The 27,235-nt window shown below is 47.0% G+C and overlaps 2 protein-coding genes across 2 annotated transcripts in view; both read left to right on the top strand.

Annotated features, from left to right (window-relative positions):
- Positions 1-16,082, top strand: part of NWD1 (NACHT and WD repeat domain containing 1) — a 63,327-nt gene extending 47,245 nt beyond the window's left edge. Inside the window, 7 exon segments of the mRNA XM_055343908.1 lie at positions 1,098-1,188; positions 5,334-5,488; positions 7,006-7,282; positions 8,847-9,269; positions 9,272-9,396; positions 12,529-12,634; positions 14,196-16,082. Of these exon segments, the coding sequence (XP_055199883.1) occupies positions 1,098-1,188; positions 5,334-5,488; positions 7,006-7,282; positions 8,847-9,269; positions 9,272-9,396; positions 12,529-12,634; positions 14,196-14,497 (1,479 nt within the window). The 3' untranslated portion in view covers positions 14,498-16,082.
- Positions 16,083-25,792: 9,710 nt separating this feature from the next.
- Positions 25,793-27,235, top strand: part of SIN3B (SIN3 transcription regulator family member B) — a 38,454-nt gene continuing 37,011 nt past the window's right edge. Inside the window, 2 exon segments of the mRNA XM_055343507.1 lie at positions 25,793-25,915; positions 26,161-26,267. Coding sequence (XP_055199482.1) covers positions 25,793-25,915; positions 26,161-26,267 — 230 coding nt within the window.

The following is a 27,235-nucleotide window of genomic DNA, read 5'->3' as shown; positions in this document are numbered from 1 at the left end:
AAAAAGGATGGTCGTGCAAATGCTCGTCTATGCAAACAGATGCTCAGAAAAGCAGACAATGGTCCCTTCTAGGAAAAATAGAGAATGACAGGAAAGGTGAAGAGATGTTCATGGTGTGTTCTGGATGCTTCTTCTTTTTTTCCATCTCATACAGTATTGTTGTTTAATTTTTTAAGTTTTTTTTTTAAGATTTTATTTATTTATTCATGAGAGACACACAGAGAGAGACAGAGACACAGGCAGAGGGAGAAGCAGGCTCCCTGCAGGGAGCCCCATGCAGGACTCGATCTCAGGACCCTGGGATCCCGATCTGAGCCAAAGGCAGAGGCTTAACCACTGAGCCACCCAGGCACCCATTTTTTTTTTAAGTTTTCAAAGAAATGTGTTTTTTTAATTTTTAATTTTTTTTAAGAAATGTGTTTTTTAAGAAAAATCAGTAACACCTATGAGGAAATTCACTTTGTCCCACCCCTGCTAAATAAAGGTAAACAAATATTTCTTTAAAATATGGCTTGGATTGGTGCAAACGACTCTTTTTTTCTTGGTGCCCCCCATGTGTCCCATCTGTGCCCCTCACCAAGATTATGAGCATAAAGTTTTTGGTTCACAGACTGGTGGAGGTCAGATGCTCAAAAATCAGTAGCTGAACTGGAGCTGTAGGAATGAGGAATGAACCATCCTCTTAGGTCCGAACAAAATAAGTTCTGCAACTTGGGAATGGGGAGAAACCAGTGTGTGGATCTTATTTGAGATCTCCGGAGTTCCCCCCTCTGGAGGCAGAAAACAAGTGCTGGAATGTTCTGCAGGTCCCTGAGTTGATGACAAAAACAACATCAACAGCCATGGTACTAACTGCCACATTGAGAGAACTGATTGTGTATGGGGTAAGGGGGACCATTCTAGGTACTCCTCAGCCCACGATGGCCCTGGGCAGTGGTCCTGTCCTATCGCCCATTTAACAGATGAGAAAACTAAGGCACCCAGGGCTAAGGCATTTGCTTAGAAACTGGTGAGTGGCAAAGTCTTGCCTCCAAGCTCCTGACCCTGGACCCTTAACCCAGTGGAAATGCTTGATGGGCATCCTTGACTTTGCACAGGTTTCCCCCGAAGGAGATAGCCTGCTGGAGAAGCTTCCAGAAGCCGTGAGGTTCCTGGTAGTCTCTGAAGATGAGTCCCTTCTCGCTGCAGGTATCGTCTAGCTCTTATTTGGAGCTGTGAGGAGGCAACCCCGGATTTGGTTGGAAGTGCAGAAGAGGGGCTTGGGGCAAGGGGGAGGGCAGTCCTAGACCAGCGGCTGGTAAACCTTTTCTGCAGAGGGCCACACAGTGCACACTTGTGACTGCAGACCCAGTGATCTCTTGTCGCCACAAATCAAGCCTGCCCCTGTAATGCGAAAGCTGCCACAGATGATACCTCAAGTGGGTGTGCCAATCACACTTGGTTTATGGAGGCCAGAATTTGGATCTCATATCATGTTCACATGTCACAAAACAAGAATCTTATTTCTATTTTTTTCAACTATTTAAAAATGGTAAAACTCTTCTGAGCTCACTGGTCATACAAAAATAGATGGCGGGCCAGTTTCGGCCCACGGGCTGTAGCTTGCCAACCCCTATTCTGGGCAAATCTCCTAACCTTTCTGGGCTTCCAGTTCATTGGAAGGTGATGAGGGTGGTTTCCCCTGCCAGACAGTTACAGGGATTGAGGGGTGCATGTGAGAGGATGGGGTGCACCCAGGGGCAAGCCAGCCCACACAATCCCTGCTTTCAGGGGCTTCTAGGCTAGCAGACAATGAAGTAGCCACAAGGAAGAGTGGTTGGTGCTATGACCAGACAAGAATCAGGGGTTATGAAAGGGTGTGACAGGGTTCTCCTCTTTATTCTGAAGCAGTTAGGGAAGGCTTCCTAGGAGGTGACCAAGAGTTACTTCACAGCTTTTTTTGTTTTGTTTTGTTTTGTTTTTAAAGATCAATTTTTCAGGGCACCTGGCTGATTTGATCAGAGTAGTGTGTGACTCTTGATCTCAGGATTGTAAGTTTGAGCCCCGCCTTGGGTGTAGAAATTACTTAAATAATTTTTTTTTTTTAAAGACCACAGCCAAATTGAGCAGAAAGTACAGAGATTTCCCATATACCTCCTCCCCGCTACACTCACAGCCTCCTTCAATATCAACACCTGCCACCAGGGTGGTCGTTTGCTATAAATGATGAACCTGCATCCACATGTCATCACCCAGAGGCCATAGCTTACCTTATCGTTCACTCTGTGGGTTTGGATAGATGTTTAATGACAAATATCCACAACCATAATTTCAGATAGGGTATTTTCACTGCCCTAAGAATCAGCCTGATTTTTATAAAGCCATTTCCAGGGATCAAGTGCTGGCCAGTAGGGCAAACTGCAAACACAAATGTGAGCCACGTTTATAACTAAACGTTCTCATGACCCTGTTTTAAAAGACAAAAAGACATCAGGTGTCATTTGTGTTAATATATCTTGTTTAATCCAATACATCCAAAAATTCAGCATGGAATCTATATAAAATTATTAATGGTGTACTTCACATTTTGGAAAATTCTTGTGCTGAGGATATGAAATTTGGCACGTGTTTTACACCAACCACTCATTTCAAATTGGCCCAACAACACTAAGAGCCACATGTGGCTCATGGTGACCATACCTGCATGGGGAGCACAGGTCTAATAAATAAACACTTACCTTTTAATGACTTATCAATAATGCATCTTCCATCCTGTTTCCAAAAGAATTTCAGGTGGCAGAAGTATGTGCGAAAGGTAGCATGGGAAATAGGAATGAGAGAAGAGAAACAAGGGGTTGGGGTACAACGTAGAATCAGGACCAAGGCCAAAGGCAGGGAGGACCTCAGTGACCTAGAACCTTATCACGGTGGGTCTCAGGTGTGGCTATGTCCAGCATCCAGTGAGGAGGAGCCTGAACAGGTTCCCCATCCACATTTTTGGGAACCCACCCGTTGCTCGGGAGATGGACCCAGATCCCGACTTAGCTAAGATCAGGCAGGGATTTCTTTCAAGTGTCATAAACGGAATTGTGTCTCAAGGGTCCCCAAGATTGCCATCAGGTTTGATGATTTGCCAGGGCTCAAAGACCTCAGGCGCATGCTCACAGTTTACCATAGCAAAAGGATACAGAGGAAGATCAGTGAGGTGTAGAGAAGCGTGGGGCTGAGTCCAAGTGACACCAGGCATGAGCTTCCAGGTGGCCTCTCCCTGTGGAGCCACGTGGACAGCGTTTCTCTCAGCAACAGTGCATGTGACGACAATGATCTGCCAACCAGGGGAGCTCACCCAGCCTTGGTGTTCAGGATTTTTACTGGGGGTTGGTTGTGTGGACACAGCTGACCACCTGCACAGCTGACCTCAGTCCCCAACGCCCCCTGAGGCCAAGCCTACACTGAGTGTGGTCCCAACGCTCCCACCCTGAATCGTATGTGAGCAGAGGCCGACCCATGTGGCCCTAGGCCTCAGGAAACCAGGACACTTTGATCAACCAAGACATTCCAGGGGCTTAGAGGACACCTCTCAGGAGCCAGGCCAGGGCCAAACCATTCATGTGCAGGACGTGGACAACTCAGGCCTGCTGAGTTAAGCCCTTAGTGCACAAGAACGGAATGCAGATATCCTGATGGACTTGATCCATTGCCTGTAACATCCTTCTACGTGAGCCTCAGGCTCAAGGAGGGTTCGGTAAAATAATTCCATGGAGGAGGGCCTGAAGAGGCAAGAAGATGGACTCTCAGCCCCAGCTTCTACTGCACTGACTTAATTCAGGGGTTTCCAGAAAACTGAGCTGAGATGGTGCAGGGCAGGTGCATGGCACAGAGTCCTGCACCATCACCTCCAGGACGAGCTGCATAATCTGCACTTTCCTGCACTGCCAGGGTCCTCTTAACAAAGCATTCACCCCGCCCATATTTGGAACACAAATGAGCAAGTTGCCTTGGGTGGGGTGCCAGGGAAAATACAGAAGGCCCAGTTAAATTTCAGAGAAACAACAGATCAACTTTTCAGTATAAATATATCCCATGCTATCTTTGGAATATACTTATACTATTAACAATTTTCCTGTTCATCTGAAATTCAAATTTAGTTGAATTGTCCTGTTGGGTTTTTTGTTTTGTTTTGTTTGTTTTGTTGCTAAATCAAGGCCTCCGCCCTCCCGACTCTTGTCTCTGGCTCCTTCATTCCGCTCCAGCCACATTGTCCTCTGTGTAGCTCCTGAGATGTATACAGGCTTTTCCTACCTCCTGGTCATCCCATGCTGTTCTTACTCTCCAGGGCCTGCCCTCCTCTCAAATGTCTGCTCAAATGTCCTGTGGTTGCTGTAACAAACAACCACACAAATGTGGTGGCTCTAACACAATAGAACAATAGAAATCTCTTCTCTCACAGTTCTAGAGGCCAGAAGTCCAAAACCAAGATGTGGGCAGGGTCATGCTTTCTCTAAAGACTCTAGGGAAGAATTTTTTTTTTTTTTTTAGAGAGAGAGGGCACACATATGCACACACGAGCCAGCAGGGGCTGGGGTCAGAGGGAGAGGAAGAGAGAGAATCTTAAACAGCTTCCACACCCAGCATGGAACCCAATGCAGGGCTCTATCTCACGACCCTGAGATCATGAGTTGAAATCAAGAGTAGGACATTTAATCAACCGAGCCATACAGACACCCCAAGAAGAATCCCTTTTTTCCTCTTGGCACCCAGTCCTCTGACTTCATTGTCCTTATCACAGATTGCAACTGCTTTCTTTTCCTTCCTATCTGCCTCCCTCCCGTCCTCCCTCCCTCCCATCCTACCTTCCATCTTCAAAATATATCTACCTTATGTCCAGCTTTGTGATGGGTTCTGGGATGCCATGAGCAACCCAAACAGGCAGTCCAGCCCTCTGGAAACTAAGTCTTTAAAAAAATTTATTTTTTTATTTATTCATAAAAGACACAGAGAGAGGCAGAGATACAAGCAGAGGGAGAAGCAGGAGCCTGATGCAGGACTCGATCCCAGGACCCCAGAATCATGCCCTGAGCCGAAGGCAGATGCTCAACCACCCATTTCCCCCTGGAAACTAATAGTCTTGTGATAATAAACAACTTTGCTGTTTTCTTTGAGATTATTAATCACGTGTGGTCAGTTGCCTCCCTCCCTGCAACTATAGGGTGGTAAGGATGTCTCTCTTGTTCGCCACTGTATTCCTTCTACCTCCACATAGAAGGTGCTCAAAAAAATCTTTGTTGATTAAACTGAATTACCCTCAAGCTCCTCCAAGAATGAAAGGGATAATCCCATCCCTTCCATTTCAGGGTTTGGCAGATCTGTGCGGATATTCTTGGCAGACTCGCAGGGGTTTCATCGATTCATGGCCACCGACCTTGAACATGAGGACACCGTGGAGATAGCTGGTTTTGGACCTGAGAACAATCTGATTGTTACTGCGTCCCGCGATGCACTCATCCAGGTGAGGAGTCATTCTCACCTCTGGAATAGAAAGTATGATTCTTTAGGGGGCTTTTGGCTTTGAAATCTAGACTCACAAAAAACGAGTGCAGCAAAACAAGGCTGGTCATTGGGAGGATGTGGGGGAGGGATCTCCTGAAAGCCAGCGACAGATGTGGTGGGAGAGCGGGAGGGACGGGAATTACCAAAATGTCCAACAAAGGATGTAGCATTCCCACTGAACCTGAAAAACTGGGAGGATCTTGGCCTTCAGAGTGGGGCAGGGCTAGGGGGAAGTGGAGGAAAGATTCCCACTGAGCTCAAAGTTTTCACACTGGTGAGAGAAGCACATAATAAAATAAAATAGTGGTTCTTAGAGCGCTTGGGTGGCTCAGTCAGTTGACTTCTCATTTCAACTCAGGTCATGATCTCGGGGTCTTGAGATCAAACCCCATGTGGGGCTCTATATTCAGCAGGGAGTCTGCTTGAGGATTCTCTCTCTTCCCTTGCCCCTCCCCAGCACCTCGTACTCGCATGCAAGTGCACACTTGCTCTTCTTCTTTCACTCTCTCTCTCAAAAAAAAAAAAAAAAAAAAAGTAGCAATTTTCCAGCATTCTGACCTTAGGACCTCTGTATATTCTTAAAGATTATTGAGGACCCCAATGAGCTTTCATTTATATCGGTTATATCAATTTGATTTACATATTTTTAACAAATGATTTATCTTGGAATAGTTTTCGGATTTACAAAAGAGTTGCCAAAGAAGCACAGAGAACCTGCATATATACCTATTCTTCACCTAGCTTGCTCAATACTAACATATCATGTCACCAGAACTCTTTATCCAAACTAAAAAATTTGTGTGAGGACAATACTATTAACTGATCTGCAGACTCTGTTCTCATTTCACCAGCTGTCCCATCAATGTCTTTTTTTTTTCTTTATTCCAGGATCTAATCTAGGACCCCATGTTGCAGTTACTCTCTATTGTTAATTACCATATTAAAAAATTAGAAATGAGGAAATCTAAAAATACAGATAACAGACTTCTATGAAAATAGCTATAGTTTCCAATACAGACAAACAAAGAAAAAAAACTCATGAAAAGAGTGTCACTGTTGCACATTTGGACAAACCTCTTTCATGTCTGGCTTAATAGAAGATAATTGGCTTCTCATATTCGATTCTGCATTCTCTTACCTGTTGTGATATCACATATCCTGTAGCTTCTGGAAAACCTCAGTGCTCACTCATGAGAGGAAAGGAGTAGAAAGGCAAATAGCTTCTTGAATTTTTATGAAAACAGTTTTGCCTTTGCATGCCTTCCTGGAAATACCCTCCAGGGGTTCCCTGGATCACACTTTGAGAATTGCTGTGGTAGTGGCTTGGTGAGGTGTGGGGAAGTTTCAGGGACCAGTGAAAGCCCTTAAACTGCTGCCTGAGAATCCACCTAAGGTGGAAAAATAGTCTATGCATATTTCTGAGCTATGACAGTGTAAGGAAGAAGTCAGCTCCGGCCCTCTGCTGTCCATCCTCAGGTGTGGAGCCTGTCGGAGCAGGGGACCCTGCTGGACATCCTGGAAGGTGTCGGAGCCCCTGTGAGCCTGCTGGCCTGGGCTGGGGCCCTGGTGGCATCTGCTTCTCAGCAGTCCTCATCTTTGAAAGTCTGGGATCTCACCTACATTCAGAAGCCAAGGGCCTGCACCCCATTTCTGGATCGTACTGGCCTCACTGCTGTGTCACACAATGGAAGCTACGTTTACTTCCCCAAAATCGGAGACAAGAACAAAGTTACCATTTGGGACTCTGCAGAAGGTCTGTAAGATAGAAGCATGGTCGTTTGTGTGCGTAAGAGCCAAAGCCCGTGTCTTGGTCTGCATGGGCTGCTATAACCAAACACCGTAGGCCGGGTGGTTTCAACAATAGGCATTTATTTCTTACAGTTCTGGAGGCTGGGAAGGCCAAGGCCAAGGCACCAGCAGACCGGTGTCTCGTGACAGCTGGCTTCCCGGTTGCAGATGGTCACTTTCTCATCACGTCCTCGCAGGAGCACAGAGAAGGAAGGAAGCAAGCTCCCCTGCCCCTTGCATAAGGGCACTAATCCCATTGTGGGGGCTCTGCCCTCACGACCCAATCACCTCCCAACACCATCAGGATAGGGGGTTAGGATTTCGACATGTGAATTTAGGGGGACACATTCAGTCCATAACACCCCCATAACTCGGGTCAGGTTGAAACTGGCTAATAGAAATCAGGACTTGATTTTATAAATTTCCAGCATGTGGGTCACTGACCAGCTGGTTGTTAATCCCTGTTTTAGGGCAGGTTTCCTGGAAGCAGGGCATGTGTCGGGGCTATTTGCACAAGGGGTGGGTTGAGGGGAGCTCCTGCAGAAACCGAAGAGGGAGTGGGAGAAGCAGGCAGGGGCAGGAGAGGGACTGAAGCAGTGAAGAGGTGGGCTCAGCCTGGCCCCACGGGGGCCCTGGAGGACAGATTGCACCTCAGAGCTCCATGCTGAAGCGAGAGGGCCAGTCTTTTATATTCCCATTATCGGGCAGTCACCGGCTGCAGGCCATTCTGGGTGGTGGGCACAGCCCCAGCATTTTGAGATGAGGGGTTCCCTTCACCTGAGGGCAGTGGGCACCCTTAAGGTTGGGCGCCCTGGCCGGTAAAGGGGATCTGGGCACATCTCCAATTGTGTTTGCTGTAATCTCTGTGGGGCAAATGGAGGAACAGAAATTCCTTGTTACTGATAAAATAATATGAGAAAAGAGATTCACTGTCAAGTCCCTGCATTCATGGATTTGGCAGCTGTTTGGTTAGTGTCGGCTGCAAGATGGGTGAGGTTACAATGTTTGAGGTGCTTGCCTGCTAGATGGGGGGCAAAGCCAGGCACAAAGATACAGGGGATGGAGGGGAATGAGCTAGAAGCCCACCAACGAAAGCCACCAACTAAAGCCGACCAGATTTGGCACACTTATTTGTTTACTGTCTGTGGCAGGGTTGGGATGGGGGGGGGAAGGGTTGGGGGCGGGGCACAACCATGCAGCAAAAGCTTGCAGGGGGGAGCATACAGCCTACAAGGCAGAGATAATTACTCTCTGACCCTTGACCGACGTTTGCAAAGAAAAGGTCTGGGATGAGAGGTCATGCATGTGCATTTGTCCATTTGTGTCGATGGGGAGTGGGAAGTCATTGGGAAGGTGTGAGGCAGGGAGGTGAGAAGATGGGAGGGCAGGTGTGCAAGCAGGGGAACTTGCAGTGAACTGGCTGGGGAGTATGGATGATGAAAGTGGTTTTTAAAATCCTTAAAACTAGGAAAACTGTGGCACAAGCATTCCTCTGAGCTGTTCTTGATGTGGTCTTCTCTCTGTGGCAGGCGAGGAACAAGATGCCCTGGACACCTCCAATGAGGTCAGGTGTCTGGAGGTTGCCCAGCAGGCCAATCTCCTTTTCACCGGCCTTGTTTCAGGGGTTGTCCTGGTGTTCCCCCTGAATTCCAGACAGGATGTGATGTGCATCCCCCCTCCCGAGGCCCGGAAAGCCATCAACTGCATGGCCCTCAGTAAAGGCGAGGAGCGCCTGGCCATCGCCTATGACAGCATTGTCCTGGTGCTGGACATCAGCCCCGGGGATCCCTGTCCGGTTATCGATGGGCCAACATACACCTTCTACACCCAGCTGCCTGAAGCCATCTCCAGTGTGGCCGTTCTGGCTGACTACCGCGTGATCTACGGCATGACCAACGGTGACCTCTTTCTTTACGAGTGTGCGAATTCCAAAGTGTTCCCTCTGGAGGCCCAGGGAGCCAGGTCACCTGCATGCAGGTCAGCCACAAGGAGCAGCTGGCTGTCAGCGGGTCCGAGGAAGCCCTGCTGTGTCTCTGGGACCTGCAGGCCTGCAAGTGGAGGTTCCAGATGAGCTACACGGTGCGTGGCCCACATACCACCTGATGCCAGGTCCTGGCATTAGAAAGCTGATGACAAATGTCCTGTGTTAAGTGCACAACATGTGCCATTGCCAGGGTTGAGAGTGGGGTGAGGCCAGTAAGAGACACTTGCCTTGGGAGAAAGTTTAAGGGGCAGCCAAAAAACTCAGCAATCAAGGGAGATGCTATTTTATTATTATTTTTTAAGACTTTTATTTATTAGAAAGAAAGCATGAGTACAAAGTGGGGGGGGCTCAGGGAGAGGGAGAAGCAGGCTCCCCATCGAGTAGGGAGCTCCATGTGGGCTCGATCCCGGGATCCCGAGATCATGACCCAAGCTGAAGGCAGGCACCCAACCAAGTGAGTCACCCAGTGCCCAGGAGACGCTATTTTAATGCAATGTTTACAAAAATTGAAACAAATGCAAAAAAAAAATCCACAAAGAACAAAATATCATTTTTATAAAAGATTTTATTTATTTATTTGAGAGAGAGAGAGAGAGTGAGCAGGGAGGAGGGGCAGAAGGAAAAGGAGAAGCAGACTCCCTGCTGAGCAGGGAGTCCAACAACAGCAGGTTCAATCCCGGGACCCTGAGATCATGACCAGATGCCCAACCAACTGAGCCACCCAGGTGCCCCCAGAATATCATTTTAAATAAAGACAGGATCAAATCCTGCATTGGCATGCCCCTGTCTCACCCTTCTTTTTTTTCTTTTTTCTTTTTTTTTAATTTACTTATGATAGTCACACAGAGAGAGAGAGAGAGAGAGAGGCAGAGACACAGGCAGAGGGAGAAGCAGGCTCCATGCACCGGGAGCCCGATGTGGGATTTGATCCCGGGTCTCCAGGATCGCGCCCCGGGCCAAAGACAGGCGCCAAACCGCTGCGCCACCCAGGGATCCCCCTGTCTCACCCTTCTTACCCTAATCCTGATGGCTGTTCTTGTGCCTAACAGTTTTGATTGCCTAGGGTGTGCCAGGCCCCTTTCTAGCTGTGGTCAGGGCACACGCTGCCCCACCTCTTAGAGCCACGTTCTCAGAAGGAACACAGTGTGAGCTCTCTGTGGGCAGGATCTTTCTGTGTTTTGCTTACTGAGGTGGCCCCCATCCCTAAGAGAGCTCCTGACATGTCCTCAGGGCTCAATAAATATTTGTAGAATAAAATGAAACAGCAGGGCGCCTGGGTGGCTCAGTCCCTTAAGCATCTGCCTTTGGCTTAGGGTCTCAGGGTCTTGGGATCAAGCCCCACATCGGGCTCCCTGCTCAGTGGTGGAGTCTGCTTCTCCCTCTGCCCCTCCTCTCTGCTCATGCTCTCTCTCTCTCTCAAATAAGTAAATAAAATCTTTTAAAAATTAAATTTAATTTAAAAACTAAAAACAAAGCAGCAAATATATGATGGGCTGTGGAGCAACAAGAGCTTTGAGAAAAGATAGGGCAAAGGAAATGGGGTAGAGTGGCAAGGGCTGCCATTTAGGAAGGTCAAATAAGTCTGGGGGTGCCCGGCTGGCTGAGTCAGAAGAGCATGCAACTCTTGATCTCGGGATTGTGAGTTCGAGCCCCATGTTGGGTGTAGAGATTATAAGTAAATAAGCTTTAAAAAAAGGTCAGATAAGTCTGGTGGAAGAGAATTCTAGGCAGAAGGAATAGTAGCTATGAAGTTTCTGAAGATGGAAACTGGCAACGGACTCTTTAACATAAGAAGTGGCTCAGGGTCCACACTGCCCATCTCATAAGGAGCTGTCAAGGGTTTTTTATATCAGTATAATTAAGGGCTGTGATAAATATATTCATATATTCATATTATGTATTATATTAAGATGCATATTAAAACACCATTCTATAGTTTATTTTTTTTTCCATTCTATAGTTTAATCCTCACAACTGCCTTGTAAAGTTGGTGTTGTTATTCCAGTTTTTCAAATGGGGAACAAAGGCCATACTTTTGGTTGCAAGATGTAAAAATTATTCATAAACATAGGGAGATGATCTTGTAATTAAGAGAGTATGTGTGGTTTGACCTTAAAAGGCCTTTGTACCATCTGACTTTTACTTTTATGAAGCTACTATAATAAAGCTGGACTGTCAGTAATCTTTTGGCATGTTGAGATGGGAAATATCACCATAGCAGTTAAACATATCTAGCTTTTTCTTCTTTCTTTCTTTCTTTCTTTCTTTCTTTCTTTCTTTCTTTCTTTCTTTCTTTCTTTCTTTCTTTATTATTTATTTTTAAGTAGGCTCCACACCCAGCATGGAGACCAAGGTGGGGCTCAAACTCAAGACCGTGAGATCAAGACCTGAGCTGAAATCAAGAGTCAGACACTTAACTGACTGAACCACCCAGGCACCCCCCCACTTTTATTTTTTTTAAAAGATTTTATTTATTTATTCATGATAGACATAGAGAGAGAGAGAAAGAGAGAGAGAGAGAGGCAGAGACACAGGCAGAGGGAGAAGCAGGCTCCATGCAGGGAGCCTGACGTGGGACTCGATCCCAGGTCTCCAGGATCACACCCCAGGCTGCAGGCGGCGCTAAACCGCTGCACCACCGGGGCTGCCCCCCTCACTTTTATTTTTAAATAAACTTAATTTTTGAATGATTTTTAGATCTACAGAGAAGTCATGAAGATAGTACAAAGGTTCTCCTCTACCTCTTCCTCATCCAGCTTCCCCGATGTTAATATCTTATGTAACTAGAGTACATTTTTCAAGACTAAGAAATTACCACTTGGACAGTATTGTTAACTAAGCTACCAGCTTCATTGGGGTCATAGTTTTACAGTGAATTTCCTTTTCCTGGTCTAGGATCCCATCTAGGTTGCCATACTGCATTTAGCATATAGCCTTTAATTAAAGACCATGATAGCTAATGCTTGTAGCATCAAGGTCACTTAAGAAATTAAATCCAATAATTCTTGCACTCCAATGCAAACTGTCTGCAAACCTGTAAGTCCAATCCCTCTGAAAATGTATTTTGGTCCTGGGAATATTGGTGACAGAATATACCCATTTCTCCAGGGTTTTGTTGGAGCCATCCCCATGGGGGCTTACATGCCTGGCTTCCAAAACAAATGTCTTGCTATGGGTCTCCTGGGTGTCTCGGTTTGAACTCCAGATCACTTTGTCTTTTTCTACAGAATTCTTACTGTAGAGGAGTCCAGTGTGTCTGCTTCTCCAAGGATGACAAGTATGTGTATGCGGGCTTGAAGGATCGCTCCATCATTGTCTGGAGTGTGCTGGATGGTGAGTCATTTTGCATTGAGGGCAAGATTGAGCTTAGATCTGGAAAAGAAGGCCTGGTGCCAGGCTCTGGGTGTCAGAGGGCCCTGCTCGGGTCTCCCCCTTCTGGGTCCCTCTGCTTAGAGAGGTGTCTGCAGGTCAAGGGGATAGGCTCCCCCACCCCCTGCTGGAGCTACATCTCCTCTTCTAGACCCATTTTATGGATACCCGGAACTCCAAAACATTCTCCCCACCTGGGATGGTGCCTTCTTTTAGGGCCTGAGCAGGCCTCTTCCCCAGGCCCATCCTTCTATGGGTGGACTGTGCCCCCTAGTGTGAGCTCCTCTAGACTTAGGGGGTGGCCATGGGGTGATAAGCATGGAGTCTGGTTGCATGAGCTAGGTAGGCTCATGTTTGCATGTATATGCATGAGTCCTTAGGAGTGCAGAACAGAGCTGGGTGTGGGAAGAGAAGGAGGCCAAGCTGCAAAGAGCTGGGGACTGGCTCTCCCATCCCATTACATTCCATAATGGAACTAAGAAGCCTGACAATTCTCCACCCAAACAGGACTTTCCGGGTGGTTCCAAAGGTACATCCATCAGTGTAGGAGGATATAGCATATTTCATTTATTAGCTAGATTTGCAATTAGCTAGATTTGCAATATTTACATATTTTGCCTTATAGGACATGGGCCTTGATTCTTTCTCTTGGCCCAGGCCCTGTAAATGCAAGAGCAGCTTGCTTAAGACCAACTATTTTGAAAATGCCACATCTCTTGGTCTGTTTAGGACTACCCTAAAAGCATATTAATGACAGTGAATATTTCTTATGTGCCAGGTACTGTCATTGAGCTATTTCTCTCGACAGCCACCTCATTTTACAGAGCACAGATTGAAGCTTTGAGGATGGGGTGATTTGCCCAAGGTCACACAATGAGTAACTGGTAGGCAGTGGTTTGCAGCTGGTCCACCTGGTCCCATCATCACCTTTGTCATCCTCCTATATAGTCTACTAAAGAGAAAGGAACCCTTATAACACTGGTAGGGGGTAGGTGCCAAAATGAAGAAGCTGAAGTCCAGGGAGGTTAAGAGATTTGTCTAAGGTCAAGTGAGTGAATGGAGACCACATACATATGAATGCACTGTAATCAAACCCAATGCAATCAAATATATTGTAGTCTAATACTTTGTGGCAAAGATGGCTGACATAAAGTCACAGATGGCTCAGAAACTGAGATTTGTGGACTGTGGCCTTAAAAGCCCATCCTAGGCAGGTTCACAACCTCTCTTCCTCTTTCTCCTGCACTGATAATATTTACTGAGCTCACACTGGGCTGAAACAGATATTAAAGCACCTAACATACGTGACCCCTTCAAATCTTAGAATTCCTCTCCGCAACTGAGTTCAGTTATCATTCTCATACTGCTGATGAAGAAGAGGGACTCCAAGACCTTAGATGTTGTGCCTAAGCTAGTAAGGAACACAGCAAGAATCTGACCCCATGCAGCCAACTCTCAAGTGGGTGAGATTGGATCCCTGTGGTTCCCACTTTCTCATTTGTGCCCTGCCTTCCACCCCTGAAAGGCACCCTGCTGGCTGTCCAGTTTGTCCATGCTGTGGTGAACAGGATCATCCCAACTTCCAATGGCTTCATCGCCCCCACTAGACATGGCTATCTGATCCGCGAGCGTTTCCAGTGCCCTTCATCGAGAGTCTCACAGCAAGATCCTCTCAAGAACTTCAAGAAGGCAGTGTGGAAGGTCAAATCCAGGCAGAGAGAAGAGCTGGCAGCAGCTGCAGGAACACTCCAGGACTCGAGATCAGCAAGTGCCCAGAGAAATGAACGCAAATCGAACAAACGCTCACAAGTCTGCCTGCTAGTATAGAACCCTCCAGTAGGGGCATGGGACTCCAGTGAGTTAGCCCCATTCGATCTAGCTGAAGCAAAGAGAGTGTATGTGTTGATGTGCTTCTGGACCCCAAAGCCTCAGATTATATGACTCAGACCCTGTTTCTCACCACTTTTCCATTCTTCTCTCCTTGTTGGGTGCCGTCAAAGACTGGCTACCCCCAGGTTAGCAACATGACAGCCAAGTTCAGTAGAAAAGAGACTTTCCCCCTTGTCAACAGACTGAACCAAAGGGCTGGCCCTGGTTCCAGTGGGCTCATACACTTGTCTCTGGGCAAATGCTTTGATTGTCCAACCTGACCCAGTGCCCACCAGGACTGAAGATGGAGTCAATGCCACCCACCCATGTTGCTGAGAATGGGAGAGGCTAATCTCAGGAGGGGAACTGGGGTGCTGGAGTAAGGCAAAGGGAGGATGGAGGAATGTGAGACTGACCAAACCACAGAGCTTTGTCATTTATAAAGCATCAGGTGCTATTCTCTGATCCTTATCACAGCCCATACTTCAGGGAGGGCAAGAGTTTCTGCATCCATTTTACAGACAAGGAAACCGAGGCTTGGTAGGTAGCTGTGATTTGCTCAAGCTTACAAGCCTGAGGTGCAAGAGCCCTTGGAAAAAAGAGCCAGGAGACACCCTGTCCCAATCCTGTTGGATCACCTCCCTCCAAATTTTAGTCTCAGAAACATGACCATTTGTTCCACAGGTGACACACTCAAATGCCCACGGGGGCCAATGAGTAATTTAGATGATTGCCATGCACACTTGGGTGAGCAGCAGAGAATGATGGAGATGATGGGTCATGTGAAGGATGCATGCTCTGCTTTGGGTGGTTACAGGCAACCTGATGCTACCCCAGAATGGCCATGGGGAAAGCAGCTCACTGGTGCCAGAGCTTCCTGTTGTTATAAGCAATGGATCTTGCTTCTATGCCTGCAGCCTTCCAAAAGCCTCACTTGCTTCTGGGGCTTTTGCTATAAAGATAGAAAAGTCCAAACTTTAAGGTGCTAATCCCTCTCCCCTCTGTTGGATTCCAGGCAGTTTCCAAAAAAACAACCTTAGGAACAGAGGCTTTTAAGCTAGATGTGACCCTATTGACTGTCTTACACCAGTCATTTCCAAACTAGGGTTCCAAGGAGGGCTTCAGCAGCTTTGCAGATGTTAGCATCAAATTCCATTCTGAAAAAAATATTTTAAACTGTCATTTTAAGGTGCATGCTCAGCTGGGTTAGGCAGCAGGTTTTAAGGTGTTGAAGGTAACTAACTTAGGATTCTCCTGCCATCTCTGTTTAAGATTTTAATGGGAGCCCTTGAAGAAAGCTACTCTTTGCCACCACTTATCTGTGAACCAGAGGTTTTACCCAATGCAGAAATAAAGTGGATGTTGTGACAGAGTATGATTTCAGCTACAACTTTGGGTTTAAAATGTGTATGTCCATCTCAACAGCCTCAGTGAGAATCCATTGCTTTTATGTAAATACTACTTTAAATGTAGGAGAGAAATTTTACTAATAAAACGCTACTCTAAATTGTTGTTATATTGGGGTTTTTGCAGTGAAATTTCATTTGAGAAAGAGTTTGATTGCTATGAATGTTTGACAAGCACTGGACTTTAAGGAAGTGTGACTTATCGGAGGTCCTCCAGCCATGGTGGAGCCAGGATTAAAGCAAGGCTACTGCAATTCCCACCTTGCTCTCTTATGCTAAGCAGGACCACATAACATAGCATCCAAACTGGGACACTTTTGAGAGATAAAGGCGTTACTTTAAAAGATTACTCCTGGGGCAGCGCGGGTGGCTCAGCGGTTTAGCTTGGCCATCTTTGGTCCAGGGTGTGATCCTGGAGACCCAGGATTGAGTCCCACGTCAGGCTCCCTGCATGGAGCCTGCTTCTCCCTCTGCCTGTGTCTCTGCCTCTCTGTGTCTCTCATGAGTGAATAAATAAAATATTTTAAAAAATAAAAATAAAAAAATAAAAGATTACTCCTGGACAGCTAAAAAAAACTGGAATGTCCCAAGATGATTGGAATATACATCTTTCTAGTCGCAGCAGGAATTAATTTCTATGAAATTCCAGAGATTTTTAAAAATTGAGATATAATAGTTTCTGGTATATGATGTAATAATTTGAAATTTGCATATTTAGCAAAATGATCACCACAATAAATCTAGTTAACATCCAACACCACACAGTTACACATTTTTTTCTTATGAAATGAACTTTTTATTTTATTTTTATTTATTTATTTTTCAACATGATATGAACTTTTTAAAAAAGATTTTATTTATTTCAGGGCAGCTGGATGGTTCAGGCAGTTAAGCATCTGCCCTCGGCTCAGATCAAGATCTCTAGGTCCTGAGATTGAGCCTCACATGGGGCTCCCTGTTCAGTGGGGAATCTGCTTCTCTCTCTCTCCCTCTGCCTCTTTCCACCGCTCATTCTCTCCCTCTCTCTCAAAATACAATCTTTTTTTTTTTTTAAAAAAAGGTTCTATTTTTTAAAAGATTTATTTATTTAAGTAATATTTACATCCAGTGTGGGGCTTGAACTCATGAGCCCAAGATCAAGAGTCACATGCTCCACCAGCTGAGCCAGGCAGGTGCCCCTTGTCATGAGAACTTTTAAGATCTATTCTCTTAGCCAGTTTCAAATATAACCATACAGTACTATTAATCACAGTCACCGTGCTGGACACAGCATGTCCAAGACTTATTTATCTTGTAAATTTCATCCACCTTCACCCATTTTCCCACTGTCCCTATCCCCTGCCTCTGGTAACCACCAATCTGTTTTCTGCATCTATAAGCTTTGGGGGGTTTTAAATTTATTTTTGTTGAATTTTACTTTATTTTAAAAGTCTACAGACTTGGGATCCCTGGGTGGCGCAGCGGTTTGGCGCCTGCCTTTGGCCCAGGGCGCGATCCTGGAGACCCGGGATCGAGTCCCACATCGGGCTCCCGGTGCATGGAGCCTGCTTCTCCCTCTGCCTGTGTCTCTGCCTCTCTCTCTCTCTCTGTGACTATCGTAAATAAAAAAAAAAAAAAAAAGTCTACAGACTTTTTATTTATTCACTTATCCCAACGTGAAAATGTTCAAATTTATAGCCAACTTGCAATATGAGGACAAGGAATATGCGTTTGCCCGCCATCAAGATTGAACAATTGCCCTATCACTGTCAATCTTGGGCTAAAACATTTCAAAGTGAGGGCCAGGACTTGGGTGAGGATACTGAGGCACTCATCTCAGGCACAAGGATTTTTTTTTTCTTTTGAGTGAGAGAGAGAGAGAGAGAGTGTGTGTGTGTGTGTGTGTGTGCACAGGGGTTGGGGAAGGAGCAGTGTGAGAGATAGAAACCCAGGCAGGCTCCACTCTGAGAATGGAGCCTGACACAGATATTGATCCCTGAGCCTGAGATCATGACCTGAGCCAAAATCAGGAGTTGGACATTTAACTGACTGAGCCACCCAGGTGCCCCTCAGGTACAAGGTTTAAGGGTGCACCAAAAAACTCAGCAATCAAAGTAATATCTTATTACCATATTTTTAAAAATCCAAATGGATAAAAAATACACAATGAACAAAATATCAACATATTAAAGTTGGGATCTGACCCTGCACTTGAGTGAACTTGCCTCACTTGCCTCACCCTCATTTTGGCTCTGGTGACATCAAGACACCTCACCATCTAACTACATCAGAAGACATCTTTTCAGGAATAAAGTCATTCTTGTAAATAACCAAATACTTATGAAAACTAACAATTGGAAAAAAAGAAAACTAACAATTGCTATTCAATATTTAATATCTTTTAGTAGGCATCCCTAATTTTCCTAATTAGCTCCTATTTATCCCTAGAACATCTTTTATAGTTGTTTTTTTTTCAAACTAGGACTCAATCAAGATTTGTTCACATGTTGCACGTGGTTGTTTTGTCTTTAGTATCTTATATTCCAGAGCAGGAGTTGGCAAATCACAGCCTGCAGGCTTGCACCTGTTTTTGTAAATAAAATTTTGTTGAAATATGGCCACGCCCATTTATTTACATATCACCTATGGCAGCTTTTATTAGTGACAGAGAATGTATGGTTCCAACAGCCAATCTGGCCGTTTATAGCAAAGTGTGCTGTTGTTGTTGTTGAGATTTTATTTATTTATTTGACAGAGAGAGAGAGCAAGAGCACAAGCAGAGTGCGCTCCAGGCAGAGGCAGAGGGAGAAGCAGGCTCGCTGTGAAGCTGGAAGCCCCATCCCAGGACCCTGGGATCATGACCTTAGCTAAATGCAAGTGCTTAACTGACTGAGCCACCTAGATGCCCCCATGCTGATCCTGGTCTTACTTAAGCCTTGATTAGATTCAAGGAAAAAAAAATAACAGATATTTTTCTTAAAGATTTTTATCTATTTGAGAGAGAACATGTGCACATGCACGCACAAGTGGGGGGAGGGGCAAAGGGAGAGGGATAAGCAGACTCCTCGCTGAGCAAGGGGGTGGGGGGCTCAATCTCAGGACCCCAAGATCATGACTTGAGCCAAAGTGAGATGCCTAACTGACTGAGCCACCCACACTCCCCTAACAGACTTTTTTTTTTTTTTTTAAGATTTTACTTATTTATTCATGAGAGACAGAGAGAGAGGGAGAGGCAAAGACACAGGCAGAGGGAGAAGTAGTCTCCATGCAGGGAGCCCGACATGGGACTCAATCCCGGGACTCCAGGATCACACCCTGGGCTGAAGGTGGTGTTAAACCGCTGAGCCACCCGGGCTGCCCCCTAACAGACTTTTTTTTTTTTTTTTTTATGATAGTCACACACAGAGAGAGAGAAAGAGGCAGAGACACAGGCAGAGGGAGAAGCAGGCTCCATGCACCGGGAGCCCAACGTGGGATTCGATCCCGGGTCTCCAGGATCGTGCCCTGGGCCAAAGGCAGGCGCTAAACCACTGTGCCACCCAGAGATCCCTCTAACAGACTTTTTAAAGCAGTTTTAGTTTCACAGCAAAATTGAGTGGAAAGTACAGAGACTTCCCATATACCCCATGCCCCAACACATGTACAGCCTCCCCTTTATCAAGTGGTACCTTAGTTACACTTGATAAAAACACATTGATACATCTGTTAAAAAAGGAACAACAGGAGCCCCTGGGTGGTTCAGTCAGTGAAGCACCTGCTTTTGGCTCAGGTCATGATCCCAGGGTCTTGGGATTGAGCCCCACATTGGGCCCCCACTCAGTGGGGAGCCTGCTTCTCCCTCTCCATCTGCCTGCTGCTCCCTCTGCTTGTGTGCTCTTTCTCGCTCTGTGTCAAATAAATAACATTTAAAAAATAATAAAATAAAAAAGAAACAACAGGTCTGAAAGAGTCACTTGTGCTAAGTTCCACATCAGCAAACCAACACTTAATACCAAATTTAATGGTACTTTCAGCCCTTCCCAGGACTGTAATCTTAACCAGTCAGCCTGGAATTTCCTAGTCAGCACCAGAAAGATAATCCACCTGAAGGATCCCCTTCATCCCCCAAAGAAAGGTAAGATAATCTGTCTTTTTTTTTGCCCCCTTCTGTCTCTAAAATCCTTCCATTTTGGGCAGCCCAGGTGGCTCAGCAGTTTGGCGCTGCCTTCGGCCCAGGGCCTGATCCTGGAGACCCGGGATTGAGTCCCACGTCGGGATCCCTGCATGGAGCCTGCTTCTCCCTTTGCCTGTATCTCTGTGTGTCTTTCATGAATGGGTAAATAAAATCTTTAAAAAGAAAAAATCCTTCCATTTTTTTGGAAGCAGCTCCTCAGCGCTCTTGTCTGTTGGCTAGACGGGATACGGCCCAATTCATGAATCATTGAATAAAGTGAATTTGATCTTTACATTTACTCAGTTGAATTTTGTTTTTTAACACATCATAATCACAAGGTAAATATTTTTCGCAAGACAACTTCATAAAGTATTAGTTATATATTGGTGCATAACAAAGTACCACAAACTTAGCAGCTGCATTATAATAGCCATGAATCATCTCACAGTTTCTGTGGGTTGTGAGTCCAGGCTCCCTGTGGCTGGGTTCTTTGTTCAGGGTCTCACGAGCCAGGCTGGGATCTCAGTGAAAGGCTCACAGCCCTCCTCCACACTCATTCAGGTTTTTGGCAGAACTGAGCAAATCTTTGCTGTAGGACTGTGGACCTCAGCTCCTAAAGGCTGCCTCTGTCCACAGGCATTCACGACATAGCTGGTTTCTCTTTTAAGGCAGGCAGGATCACACCTCTCTGTTGTTTTGAGGCACTGCCCTCCAGATTGTCTTTCAAAAGATGTCCCTGATTAGGTCAGACCCACCCCAAACAATCTCCCTTCTGGTGAACTCAAAATCAGCTCAAGGGGACCTTAAGCCCACTTGCAAAATCCCTTCACCTTTGCCATGTGGTGTAACCTAGTTGCGAAAGTGACATCCAAGATGCTAACAGGTCCTGCCCACACTCCAGGATGGTGGGATACACATACCAGGGGTGAGAATCTTGGGGCCTGCAGGTAGAATGGCAGGTAGAATCCTGCCACAATATGTGATTTTGGACTTTGGAGATTTGGGTCATGAAGTTTTCCATCTGGAAAGACTCAGATTAGTTTGAAGTAGGATCTTCTGATCTTGTCTTTTTCACCTTGCCAAAATACTGTCCAAAGAAAGACCTACCTATGAATCTTACCATAATGCTATTAAGTTTGTGAAATGGTGGGAAAAATGTGTGTTGTCCTATCTAAATTGTCAACTTTAAGGTTTTTAATTTAATCTGTAGTGATGAAAACAGTAAAGAAAAAAAACTTAGCATTTTTTATGCTTTATGAAAATAAGAATGAAAGATGTTTATGTACTATTGTCCACAAACGCATGCCTGCACACACACACACACACACACACACACGTGTGTACACACCCAAAAACCCAAGGTGGAACTGGCTTGTGGTTTCCTGTTCTCCAGATGAGTGAGGGCTTCCTTGGATCACACGAGATCTGTAAAAAGAATGGAAAACTAAAAGTGATTCTTGAAATGTGAATAGAATCGTACTCCTTGGAGGCTGGGAGGCATTGAGTGAGGACCCTGTGGCATGTCAAAAGCCCACACATGCAATGGGTCCTCCTGGACGGTGACTAATAGATTGCCAGGAGGCGCTGGTGTGAGAATGACTATCCAGACATCTGGTGGCCTCAGAGGGTTCGGGTCACCTCAGCTGATGTTCTTATAGGAATTCACTGAAACTGAGCTGAATCCCTTTCTGGGCTGGGAGCCATGACTCCTCGAGGCTTTCTTCCTCCTCACCCCCTACATCTACCCAGCACCACATTCTCTCTGCTTCACCTTCTGAAAACCGCTCGGTTCCATCTCCTTCTCTCTACCTCCACTGCTCCCTTCCAGATCTAAGCCACCACCATCCTTCTAAATGATGAAACAGCCTCCCTGCACTCCGCCCCCCTGGCTTCCCTCCAATCACTTCCCTGCAGAGCAGCCAGGGCATTTGCTTCCAAATTCAAAGCTGCTCAAGCAGCTCCTCACATAAAACCCAAGCGCGATTTCTATCAGTGCTAAATGCCAAGACCAAAATTTTTAACTGATCCCATAAGGATGATAGGTCTGCCTCTTCTGGCCTCGGCACACTTACCCTGCACCTCCCCGTGCCACGCCCCCGGCCACCTCCTGAGTCTTCTGCAGTCCTGCAACACTGGTGTCTCTGTCTCTGTCTCTCTAAGTTTAAATGCACCACATTGCTTCCAATCACAGGGCCCTTGCACAGCTGTTTCTTCTGACTTTCATGGTGAATGCCTACACACATTTTAGAACTCATCTAGAATGCCACCTCCTCCAGGAAGCCTTCCTCATCCCCTGCTAGACTGGGTTAAATCTCTGGGGTGGCAGGTGGTATTTTCCAAAAATGGTCGTGGCAATATTTCCTGTCCCCTATGCTATTCTAGAACTCAGCCACTCCCCATGTTCTGGAGTCTGTTTGCCTCCCTTTTGAATTTGGGAGGGACTTTTTTTTTTAAGATTTATTTAAGAGAGAGAGAGAGAGCGCAAGCATGAGCAGGAGGTGCAAGGAGAGGGAGAGAGAATCTCAAGCAAACTGCATGCTGAGTGTGGAGCCCAATGTGGGGCTCCATCTCACGACCCTGAGATCACGACCTGAGCTAAAATCAGGAGTCGGACCCCTGACTGACTGTGCCACCCAGATGCCCTGAATTTTGGGGTGGGGGGACTTTGTAATAGCCACTGTGGAAAGACTACAATGGAAATGATTCTGTGTGACTTCTGAGCTGGATCAGAAAAGGTGATATGGCTTCCACCTGGCTTGCTCGCTCCTCTCAGGACAATCATTCTTAGATCCCAGCTGCCATGACATTCAGGGTGAATTGGGAAAAGATGGGACTTTAGGTAGGGAAAAAATAGGGGTCCCAACAAGGCTCTAAGGGTATTTCAGGTATCCTATTTTAGGACAGAACAAAAATAGAGATAAGGAAGAAAAATAAGAACCCCTGTCCCAACTGCTAGGGCTAAAATGTTTTTCTTTCTTTCTTTTTTTTTTTTTCTAAAATGTTTTTCTAATAACTACACTCTAGCCACAGAAAATAGGAAGTAACCACAAAAAATAATCAGGCCTCAAAGGAAACGTTAACTATAAAGATTAACCAGACCTAGCAAAACGTATCTATAGATCACAGACGTCACAAGAAACAAAAGATTCTCACATGATGTGCAAGCGTCATGTCTAGTTCCAGACCACTGACCTAACCACTGGCAAGTTTCCTGGTAAAGTCCTAATAAAAAGACAGAGATGAAAAGCCCTCACTGGCAACCCTGTTGGGACCCCTCTCACTCCTGAAAGCTTTTCCTGTATCTTTGCTTAATAAAACTCCATCGCTTTGCTCGCTTTCCTTTGTCCAAGAGATTCATTCTTCAATGCCGTGAGACAAGAACCTCACACTCCTGCTTCAAGGCTGCGTGCAGAGACCACAGGTAGATGCTTCTGGGCACAGCCATGGCATGATTTTCAACTTACAGCCAGTAGCAACTGCCAGACATGTAAGTGAGTAAACCCTCAGAAGATTCCAGCCCCAGCCTTCCAACCACCCAGTAGACACTGAAGGGCCAGCGATGAGCTTTCCCTGCCCAGCTGCCCAAATTGTAGACTGGAAAGCAAATAAATGTCATTTTAATCCTCTAAATCTTGGGATGGTTTGGTACTCAGCCACAGTAACTGGAACATAGTAAGTATTAACCTCGTACCTTTTCTTTGAAGTATCTGTTCCAGTTCAAACTACATTTTATGTGTGTGATTATTTGATTCCTATCTTTCTGCAAACACTGAAGCCTCTCTGAGGGCAAAAGCCTTTCCTGTTTTGTTCATCATTCTAATCCTGACACGTAGCCTAGCAAATGATGGACTCCCTGGCAGCGTATTCTTAGCTTTCCCACACTTCCTCATTTGGTCATTGGTTGAATGTTCATTCATTTGATACATGTTCACTGATGTGACTCTAGGTCAGGGATTTGTGTTAGAGATGAAGCACAAAAAGGTGATGTTCGGGGGGATGGTGGGAAGGCTGAGAAAGGGTCAGTTAGGTTGTGTTTTGAAGAATGCATAGGTGTTTTCTGGGTAATGAAGAGACAGAACAGGACTTCTAACAAGGGAAATGGTGTGTGCTGACGCATGGGGCCAGGAAGCAGCCAGGCCGGGCAGGCACTGACAGAGGTTCCACACAGGTAGAGAGGGTGGGTGGGAAATTCTGCAAGAGGAGGTTCGTAAGGGCCAGGTTCTTACTAATGTAGGAAAGACTTTAGGGTTTGAAGCCAACAGCTACGAAAGGATTCTAGAGACATCTTTGGTGCAAAAAGGTGACTTTATTATTATTATTTTTTAGAGATTTTAATTATTTACTCATGAAAGACACAGAGAGAGGGAGAGGCAGGCTCCATGCAGGGAGCCCGACGTGGGACTCAATCTCGGGTCTCCAGGATCACGCCCTAGACCGAAGGTGGCGCTAAACCGCTGAGCCACCCGGGATACCCAAAAGGTGACTTTATTAAACCATGGAGACAGACATGTGGGCAGAAAGAGCTGCCCCAGGGTTATGAGGAATGGCTGATTATATACTTTCAGATTGGGAGGGGGTTAGGGACATCGTAAGTCTCTATGGAATGCTGGAAGCAAGGTTTCCAGGACCTTGAGGGGGCTAGCTATTGTTGGGAAGAGTGATCTATTCCTGTCTAATAAAATCTGAGTCATGAGACCCTTCAGAGATATATTGCTGGGTATTATGCTTCGGGGATAATTACCAACATATATCTCGGTGCAGGCAGAGATAAAGGAAGTTTCCAAAAGAATTTTTATATGTTCAAGTAGACTTACAGGATCCTGGGAGTTGGGCTACGATTGCTTTTTGCCTGTTAGGAAAAAGTATTACATCAACATGGAGGCAGTTGAGTCCCTAGAGGAAGGTCACTCGTCCTGTTTCAAGGACTTGTCGATGGGCTGTAAGTATTAAACACACCTAATAATTTCTCTTTTGTCTTTGTTTCCCACATCATTACGGCCTTCAATACTGCACATGGGTGCTTAGAGTCCACCTCACAAGAAACAAAGAAGACCCTGGAGGTTTGGAAGCAGCTGTGGAATGATCCAGTGCTTTATAGCACCAGGGCTAGGAGAACTGGTTAAGAGACTCCTGAACTGTTCCACTGGGGAGATGATGGGATCAGGAACCATCAAGAACCAGTTAGCAAAAATGCACTTCACAGGGCCCCTGTGGTGCTGTGTGCCCCTGGCCCATCCTCACATCAACCTCATAAAGCAGGGGTCCACAAATATATTTTAGCAAATATAACAGGGTCTGCACATCTTAGGGTCTATCACAGCTACTCACCTTGCTGTGGAAGCGCAAGAGTAGCCACCGATGATAGGTACACGAGTGGGTGTGCCCGTAAATTTTATTTTACAGAAATTTCAGAAATATCACGTGTCACGAAATAGCCTTCTCTTTCGAAATTTTTCCAACTTTAAGAAATGTGAAGACCACGATGAGTTCGCTAACTGGAACCGGACAAAAAAGCAAACGGCTGGGTTTGCTCAGCCGCACTATATAAGGCGTTGGTTAGCAGTTCAATTTTGGGAGTAAGGTCCCGGAGCAAGTCCTTCAAGGAGCCACGCCCCCGCGACGTCATCGAGGCCGCGCCCCCTCCGGGGCGGAGCCTGCGCATGCGCGGCCGGCCCTCGGGCGGGGGCGGGGCGGGCCGCGGCTCCGACTTCCAACATGGCGCACGCTGGCGGCGGCGGCGGCGGCGGCGGCGGCGGCGGCGGCCCCGCGGGCCGGGGGCTGAGCGGCGCCCGCTGGGGTCGCTCGGGCTCCACGGGCCACGAGAAGCTGCCGGTGCACGTGAGTGCTGCGCCCGCCGTCCCTCGGGAGCCCCGTCGCCCGGCCCCCGCGGGCCGATGCCCCTCGCCCGGGCCCCGCCCGGCCCCGCCTCGGCCTCCACTCCGCACGGCCCCGGACCCCAGCCCCCTGACCCCTAACCTTGACTCCCCGGAGGCTCGGCCCGCCCCCCTCCCCGCCAGGGACCCCGGTCCTCCGTCCGCTCCTCCGCCGACCCCCGCCCACCGGGACCCTCCCCCTCCCCGCAGGTGGAGGACGCCCTCACCTACCTGGACCAGGTGAAGATCCGCTTCGGCAGCGACCCCGCCACCTACAACGGCTTCCTGGAGATTATGAAGGAGTTCAAAAGCCAGAGGTACCCGCGGGACCCCTTCCCACCCCGGGGGGGCCGCCCTGGGCCGCGATCCGGCCGAGCGGGGTGCGAACCCCCATCCCGGCCCCCTCCCCGCCCCAGTCGGGTGACCTTGCGCAGGTCGTGGAACCTCTCAAGAGCCTGGGTTCCTTCTGAAAAAACGGGAGCGGAGAGTACCCCCCTGTGGAGCTGTTGTGGGGATTCCTGGAAGGAGAGCGGGGATGGGGTGAGGAGAGAGCAAGAGAGAAGTCCGCAAGCGCAGCAGGAGTCCGGTCCTGTCTTTACTCAAAAGGATGTTTAAAATGAATTTTGTCCATCAAGGATTTGTTTAATTAATTTGAAAAAATTTGTAAGCACTACGTTAAAATTATTGGTCTTGATTATTGCATGTTTTGGCACCCTCTCCCCCTTCAATTGAGTCTCCAAGGTGAGTGCCTCGCCCTTGGCACCCCCCCCCCCCTCAGTCCCAGGCTTGTTGGAAAGTAATGCGCATAAAACGCTTTGTAAGGGGTCTGGCACAGAGGATTGAAAACACACCGAGCTGATTTCTGTAGGCGCACAGGAGGGTTAGAGCTACATAGGGGACCTCAAGATCATGCCATCCATTAACCGGAGGCTCACTTTGGCTTAGAGTGGGCCAGAGGCTTGCCCAGACCAGCCTTAGGGGCAGTCAGGACTAGAACTTGGGCACTCTGACTCTTAGATTCTCAGCGGTCCCAACCCCACCGTGCTGCCTCCCCCTCCCTGAGGAAATCGGGCAGGGCTGGCCTGATTTCCTTCCAGGAGAGACCAGCTAAAGCTTTGAGGGAGCCCCACTGCAGCCATGGGGACGACCCCCTGGCGTTGTGCAACCCATGCTTGCAGGGCCTTTGGTATCTATGCTTTGCCATCACTTGCTGGGATCCACACCTGTGTCATGGTTTATCACATTGCTTAGAGGGCTTTGGCCTCCTGCCACTTCTTGGAGTCCC

Source organism: Nyctereutes procyonoides, unplaced genomic scaffold (assembly GCF_905146905.1).
Source record: "Nyctereutes procyonoides isolate TBG_1078 unplaced genomic scaffold, NYPRO_anot_genome, whole genome shotgun sequence".
NCBI classification, from domain to species: domain Eukaryota; kingdom Metazoa; phylum Chordata; class Mammalia; order Carnivora; family Canidae; genus Nyctereutes; species Nyctereutes procyonoides.
This window is presented reverse-complemented; position numbering and strand designations above follow the sequence as displayed.